An 8,074-nucleotide genomic window follows, 5' to 3' on the forward strand; every position below is an offset into this window, starting at 1 on the left:
GGAATCCTGTCTGTGTTTCCTGTCTGCTTTCAGGAAAGCCCAGTCAGGATAACCACACTGCTCCAGGGCCTGTCGTGTGTGTGATTTCTCTTTCTCCCTGGTTCCTGGGTTTGTAGGGACACTGTCTGCTCTGTGGTACAGAGTCCTGATCACTCCTAACTTGTGTTCCAGTGGGTGATGGGAGTCAAAATGTAAATATTGGTCTGTGTGGGTGGGCTTACAATACATGCCAGTTTCCAACCGTCCTCCATCTGAAACTGAGACATCGCAATCCAGGAACGCCAACCTGCCATTTTTTACATCCTCTCATGTGAACTTAATATATTCATCCACAGAGTTGATGTGATCAGTGAAATGTTGGACTTCCTGGGCTTTAATTTTAACCCAGGTGTCGTCAACATATCTGAACCAATGGCTCGGTGGCACATTAGCTTTTCTTGTATTCACCAAAACATTTTTGAAAAAAAATTTTTGTTAGAAGTGGTTTGCTGCAGTTGATGTTTGAGGCGTTTAGGTCCGTATTTCAAACTGAGCTTAGAAAAGGCACTGACAAACAGCAGAGAAGCTGAAGTAAAATGAGAGCAGGGTAGTTCAGATGCGTTTCCCCATAAACACGCCCACAAAGTTCTGACCAATCACACGATACTCGATGCATATCCTGCAAGAATAAAATTCTACCAGGGTGTTTTGCACAGAACTAATTTTCCAAGGTGAGCAAGAAAAAACAAGGCAATTGTTGTCACGCAGCCACGTCAGCAGGAAAAAATATTTGGCAATTCTGATTCGAGTATATCTACCTTTACATGGACTTCAGCAAGGCCAGCCATGTTTAAATGACAATCAGTGTTAATGAATTCACAGATCTGAGCCAGTTTTACAAGCTGCTGTTATCAGAAGGCACCGTGGATCTGTCACTGGAAGAAAATAAGATGATGAAATCTGGTTGAATCATTCACATTTGACATTGATGTTCTCATCTTCATCTTTTGACTTGTCTAAGCTTTGTTGTGATGTATAAAATATGTTTAATGAAAAAAGGTTTGAAGACAACCGCAGATTGTTCTGTTGAACATTTTTTGCAAAAGTTTATGTTGTTAGAGAGTACTTGATTGATTGATTATTTATTTCAAGTTAGTCAAAACAAAATTATATTCATTAATCATATTAGATTTGAATAGAGAAAAGAAAAAAGGAGAATAAAAAACGATTTATAATACCTAATACACTCGATCTGTTAAAAAACACAATACAATAAAGAATACAAATTAACCAGCTTGAAAAGGAGTGGGATGAAGATAAGCTTATTTACTCCCACCCCCATTCACACATTCTTTATACAGATGCCACCATTACAGATGATCACTCATTATTATAATATTAATTGTCATAACCTAACACAATATAATGACCTATCAACAGCATTACGCAATTACCATTGCCTCAATACTATATTTTCTATTTATAATACTTATAAATATTATGACTGGTGCATTTTTAAACTTACAAGTTTTTTCAAAAATGTTTTGGTGAATACAAGAAAAGCTAATGTTTTATTTTTTTCTTTCCAAATTTGGATTTTTCTTCTTTAAAAGTAAAACTGAATACTACTCTTTTCCCCTGAACATGACACACTACAATACAGGATAAAAAAGGTAGAAGAATATTTTATTAATGCACTCGGTAATTAATTAAATAACATGAATTCTTTGTACTCTGTCATTACCTCTAACCTCATTTCAGTAGTTTCTTTCTCCTTTATATTTCCTCTGTTACACAGCTACAGCTCAGTTCGCTTGAAGAAGGATTTTTCTTTAATGTTTTTAATGTTAGTTAATGTTCTTGCACACATGCACCCACAATTCCACGTTCTAAGACTGCTTTGCTAAGATCATTTTGTTCAAGTGGGGCTTTATTCATACTCTTTATTCATGCTCTTCAGAGCACTCTGTAACACACACCTCTCTTCTAGTTACACAGTTACACACACACACATGCGCGCTCTTAGATCACTTAGCTGGTGTGAACATGGGAGTAGACAGAGGAAAGGGAGCTGTCCAACACAGCTAGAGTTTATGTTCACAGGAGCCGTCTGTCTGTTCTGCCGCGACAGGAATTCATAGGGACCAAATTACATTAAAAAGATGGATATAAAACTTTAATGGAATGATAAAAAGGAAAGAAGGAAGCGTGGGTCTCCCTCTTTATCTGTTCTGTCATTAGTCCACTCTTCTGTTCTTTCCGCTTTTTTCCCTCGGTTCCTCATTATTCAACTTTTTCTACATGTTCACCTTTACTTTTTACCCCATTTCCAATCATATTTATTTAATCTATTTTGTAATAGAAAAATTCTACATCTGTGCTCGAAACCAAAAAGACACAGATGTAGAAATTTGATTTGATTTGAGTCAGTCAGAGGCGCTGTAGGCCTATGAGAGAGGAGAGCCACTTTGTTCTAAAGAAAAGAACTGTTTTTTTAAAGTCACTGTACAATGTCTATGTTCTAACTCAGTAAGTACTCTGTATCAATGCTTGGTATTAGCGAGTAGCCAAGTTAATTACACAGTTTGAGAAAAACTGTTATTGGGACACTCCTAATTTTAATCTTTAGAAAAATTACGTTGTTATAGGTGTATAAGCTGAAATCTATAATATTGTCTTCTAACACTAAATCAGGTTTATCTAACAGAGGTAGACAAAAAGGAGTTGGGGTTTTTAAAATAAAAGGGCACTGAAACCATCTAGATTTACTCACACAGACAAATAAAAAAACACATACATGATCTCACCTGAACACAAATTTCTGCACAGAATTACAACAGAAATAGTGTAACTTCACAAATATTGTCATCCAAATTATGTGACTAAAGCTTATTGTGTCTTAGAGTTTGTGTGAACATAATGTGTTTGTGTGTAGGTGTGTGTGTGTGTGTGTGTGTGTGTGTGTGTGTGTGTGTGTGTGNGTGTGTGTGTGTGTGTGTGTGTGTGTGTGTTTGCTGGGGGGAAATCAATTCTGCATAATAATGAGCAAAGCACAGGGTTATAATTTAATACATCCTAAATGTCTGCAGCTGTGTGTGTCGGAATGGGTGTGTGCAAGCATCACAATGCTCGTACTCATGGAAATGCATGTAGACACGGGTGCATGTTTTGCATGCATTTCTGTGTGTGTACATACACATGGATCAATGTATGCAAAACGCAGCAGCTTAATGATAATGTATGTGATAATAGTGTGGTACTAATTAATTTATAACTTTGCACTGAGGAGGTTGTTCCAGTGGCTAATATGATTCTATTACAACAATTAGCCCACAATGACACTGGCTAGGTCACTCACACACAGACATGCACACCTTACAGTATGCAGCTGTAACCCTGCCAATGAGCTTTAACCAATTCTGTCTGCATGTTTCCAATCACTTCATATTCTTTTTATGCACTGTTTGTCACACTGACCATTTTTATACAAGCAAAGTAAAACACAACTTTGTGCTTAAAAGCTACTAGTGTGTCATCTTATCAAATAAGCACAATACTGTAAAAACAATAGAAGCTACTTTTGTCATTTTAAAGTGGTTCGACTACAAGAGGATATAATTTTAAATTGGGTACTACATTTAATGCAAGAAAACTCTACCCACTAAATATGAAAAACACAACACATTTACAATTTAATTATTTAAACCAAATAGCCATTAGTATTACTAGACAATGAAGGCAGAAAAAGAAAACAAAAATTGTTAGTTATTTGTGGCCCAAACATACACAAATATCTCAAAAGAGCATTGTTGCAACTTGCACTCTGAAATATAGAAAGACCCAGTGTTAATTGTCATTTTTGATGCTGTTACACATTGTCTGGTTTTCATGCCTGCCCAAATAGTGACTCCTTAGTAACAACCAGAGTTGTATAAAGTACTTGAAGAAAGAACTAAGTAAAAGTAAAAATATCTTAACAGAAAATGACTTTGGTACAAAACTGCTCACAATAATCAGAAAAGTACTTTTACACACTCTAACAAATATGTTGAATTAACTTGACTAAACTGGTTCCACTAAACCGAGTTTAGTTTAGTGGAACCAGTTGATGTAAACTGGTTAAATAAATTCAACCCTTCATTTTTTTAGAGTGCATAAACCACTCTTTTCATGACGAGTTCTAATCATATTTACTGTATATTTGTAACATGTAACTAGGTATTTTATATTAAAATAAAGAAGTAAAAGTGTATTTTTTTGTTTTGAATGTAATGAAATAAAAGTAAAAGTTAAAATAAAAAAAATTCTTGGTAAAATGAAAAATCCTCAAAAAATAACTTGCGTTATGTAACAAAGTAAATGTTCCTATACATCTCTGGTAACAAGGTTGTGAAATTTTACACCCTCTAAAGTATGTAAGTACTTACTGTCCTCCGCAGTGCACAGGGTTGCCCAGGAGCTACTCGTCTGTCCATGAGCGTGTGACGCCACCACTCTGAAGTGGTAGTTTGTGTACGGAGACAAACTCTCTACATAGTAGGAAAAGGTCTTGGTTGCATTTTCCAAAAGTCTAGATGTGAAACAACACAAACAAAAACACATTAACATACAATTTGAATCTGTTCAAAATAAAATGTGTTGACCGCTAAAAGGGGGAGTTAAAAAGATTATATATATATACCTGTTTTTATAGTTAAATTTTGCAGGTTTAAGTAGAGCTACATAAATGCTGAGCTGTCCTTTTTTATATAAAGTTTACATTTAATGGCTTGCAGTATATTTGCTGCTGATGCATTTAAACATATATTCTGTAAAAACAAACAAAAATTGAATTCCAGTTTTAAAAAAACACGATTGGTCAGCTGCAATGGTCAGATTGTGTACCACTCAAAAGTCAAGGGAATGTTTTTATGACATTTTTTATTCCGTATTTTAATGTCTCATTATAGGAATTCCACACTAGACAGCTTCACAGAGAAAGGATGTTTCTTTTACTTTTTCTAGAGAATACATTTACAAGAAGTTTTATAAATAGCTAAATAAACACTGCTGCTTTATCCAGGTAAGTTTATGTAATCTAGCTGGCTTTTTTTGTGCAATACTGTAAAAATGCTACAAGTTTCAAATGGTCACTTAGAAGAATCCATGTTTCTCAAATGTGCAATATTTCTACAGCTTATCAGTTTATTCTCACATCACATAGCTGACCCCATGTCATATAATCTTACAAAAAATTCTAGGACAAAGTAAAAGAATATTGTCATAAATGAGACACCGTTGACCATTTAGCATCAGATGGATAGAGGGGATGAATGAATGAATAAATCAGGTAACAATGAGATTTCCATAGCAGAGGAGGAGGAGGGCATGACTGTCTGATATATAATACATGTAGCTAGTCATTTATTTATTACCACAGAATGAGAGCCTCCTCTTCTTGGATTAAATTGCAATTTGTTGTCAGGAAGCATGTAATGAATACATATCAGATGCACACATTTTCTCTCTTTTTATTCCACCACAATTCCTCAACATGGCCCACCAAGCTGCCCTGTGTTTTTTTTTTCTTTTCGATTCTCCTCCTGTCTTTTGTTTTTCTCATGGTGTGGTATTATCAGTTGTGGTGCATAGAGCCCCTTTTTAGATTTACATGTAAATGCATGTACAGACCAAATATTCAGATTTTTTTGTAGATACATTTGTGGTATAGATTTGAGAGGCATAGGTTTGTGTGCCTACCATTTTTTTTTACCCCTATTTATCATTACAAATCATTGAAATAACTTTGATATCTTTGTTTTTTAGTTACATGTGACTCAACCTGTTTTAAAATAAGAAACACTTGCACATCAGAAAATACTCAGGAGAACTCTTGGCATACTTGTCCACTTGTGTAACTACTGTGTCGGTGCAGCTTAAGTTGTTTCTTACCTTATGACAGGCCTCTGTGGAGATGTTCTCATTTGCAAGCTGTACTGAAGTGGGCCTGGTGCATTGGGGTTGAGAGGAGCAGACCAGGACACATTTAGACTTGTGTTGGTTGCATGGGCTAAAGTTGGAGGTGACAAACCATCTGGGGCTATAAAAAAACAGATAAAACAGATAAAAAGAAAAGTTTAAAAACGGTAAAGAAATAACACCAGAATATAGGAATATCTTGGGTATTTATAATATATTGAGCAGAAAAAAGGGAAAGAGGGAATAAAAAAAATGCTGTGAAAGCCTACAGTTAGATACAAACAGCAGAAGAAAGTCCAACATAGAAAAGGCTAAAAGATTCACAATTTGTTGTTTTGGTTTAATTTCTTTAACAATGAAGAAAAACAAAAAGGCTTTCAGAAATCCTCCAAATTGAACCAATTTGTCTAGTTCCAACACGACACACTTAAATACAGTTTCATATTCATCCTCCTTAAATACTGTGACTGTTTTACAAAGTAAACAACACTAGTCATTAGTTAGTGTTGAAAACCCATCACGTTTGACTATAAAAAAGCTCTTAGCAGCAGAAAAGATGCAATAAGAGAAAGATGACAACAGAGGTAAGGACAAAAACACAAGGAGAAAATCAGTGGCCACATTGTTGACTGTAAAACAACTAAAAGCAGGTCCTCTGATGCATAAAGTGACCCTTCAATCAAAGACTGCTCTCTTTCTGTTACAATAAGACTGATTGCTGAAGACATATTATTCCTGCCGAAGACAAGCAAATAAAACCACATGAGCTAAAAATGGAGCATTCAAGCTTTCAAGGTTTTCAAGCTGAAGCTCAGAAATATGATTAATCTATCTAATGTTGGAATATTAAACATATACAACTATCAATTATTATAGGAGAGGTCCAATAAAATTGGACTGTGGGCAATAAAGAAACCGCTTTAAAGAAAGACATTAGCTACATTTTGTGCAGGCTTAACCCTGCATTTAGAAATATTAAACCCAGTTGATTTGTTTTAGCTATTTAACAAAAAACAGCACTATAATCAGGTTTGGTATTTGACTTATAGACGTGAAGCATTATTGCTGCTTTGTGAGCCTAATTCTCTTTTTAGTTTCCTTCAGGCTGTTCTTTTTTTTAACAGAGATGATAAACAAGTAGTTGTTTTTTTTTACAGCTAAAGACGATATTTAAATTTTTTTTCTTCATTCAAATATCTAGATTTTACTTTTTAGGAAAAGATCAAGCTGAAGATGTAGTTGAGTTAAATGTTCATTCCCAGAGAGTGTTCACTTTTGATTCATGAAAAGACTGAGCACTCCCTCTCCCCCTCGCTAACGCACACATGCACACGCACACACACTCACATGCAGATATGCAGGCGTAAAACCGAAAAATCACAGACACATACACACCGCTGCTGCGCCTGTGTCTTTCTCATGCTGTGTTAGCAGGTACAATATCAGAGGTGTCACTAATCGTTTTAAACTATGCACTTTTATGTTCACTTCTTTCTCTCTGCTCTCCTCCTACTCTGCTCTTCTGTCTCTTGCTCCGCTAGCTTCTCTCTGTTCTTTCACAGAACAAGGACGCATCAAGACAGTTTGCCTTAAAGAAGTCTAAAGAGATGCCAGAGGCACAGAGGTAAAAAGGGAGATGGAAAGAGAGGAAACGTCTGGTATTTAAAATTTATACTTTCTTATGCCTTTGTTTTGAACTTGAACAGCGAAACTTTTCCAAGTCTGTCTTTTGTTTTTTTTTTTACTAAGACAGGTGTGTGGAAGTCTATAGATTCAGCACATTCAGTAAGGATTGTTAAAGTTTGCTCTCACATATTTGTAGGTTCCTGCTTGGTTAGCACCACCTCTCGACTGGTCTGATCAGTCGGGTATCAGTTTGCACAAACAGTCTGTTTCAGATCATTACAGACACCCACTCACACAGGCACACAAGTGTGTGATGAGACTAAGATTATTTGATTTGTTTCAGAGTTTGCCAAGTAGATGCTGAGCTCATGAGAAGGGTAGATCATTTCAGGAGAAAGAAAAAAAAGTTGGATCTCTTGTGCTTTCAGTTAGAAATTAATCTGAAAGTAAAGTGTCCCGATGCGTCTCAGTAATCCAGGTAGAAAAATTTTTTTTTTTTTTTTTTTTTTTT

At 35.5% G+C, this 8,074-nt stretch overlaps 1 protein-coding gene across 1 annotated transcript in view; it reads right to left on the minus strand.

Moving 5' to 3' along the window:
• The window catches only part of ush2a (Usher syndrome 2A (autosomal recessive, mild)), a gene marked incomplete in the record, with an annotated part of 244,206 nt that overhangs the window by 128,453 nt on the left and 107,679 nt on the right, over positions 1 to 8,074 (minus strand). The window contains 2 exon segments of the mRNA XM_014017175.1: positions 4,407 to 4,549; positions 5,911 to 6,058. Coding sequence (XP_013872629.1) covers positions 4,407 to 4,549; positions 5,911 to 6,058 — 291 coding nt within the window.

The sequence above is a fragment of the Austrofundulus limnaeus genome, unplaced genomic scaffold (assembly GCF_001266775.1).
Source record: "Austrofundulus limnaeus strain Quisiro unplaced genomic scaffold, Austrofundulus_limnaeus-1.0 Scaffold163, whole genome shotgun sequence".
Lineage (NCBI taxonomy): Eukaryota > Metazoa > Chordata > Actinopteri > Cyprinodontiformes > Rivulidae > Austrofundulus > Austrofundulus limnaeus.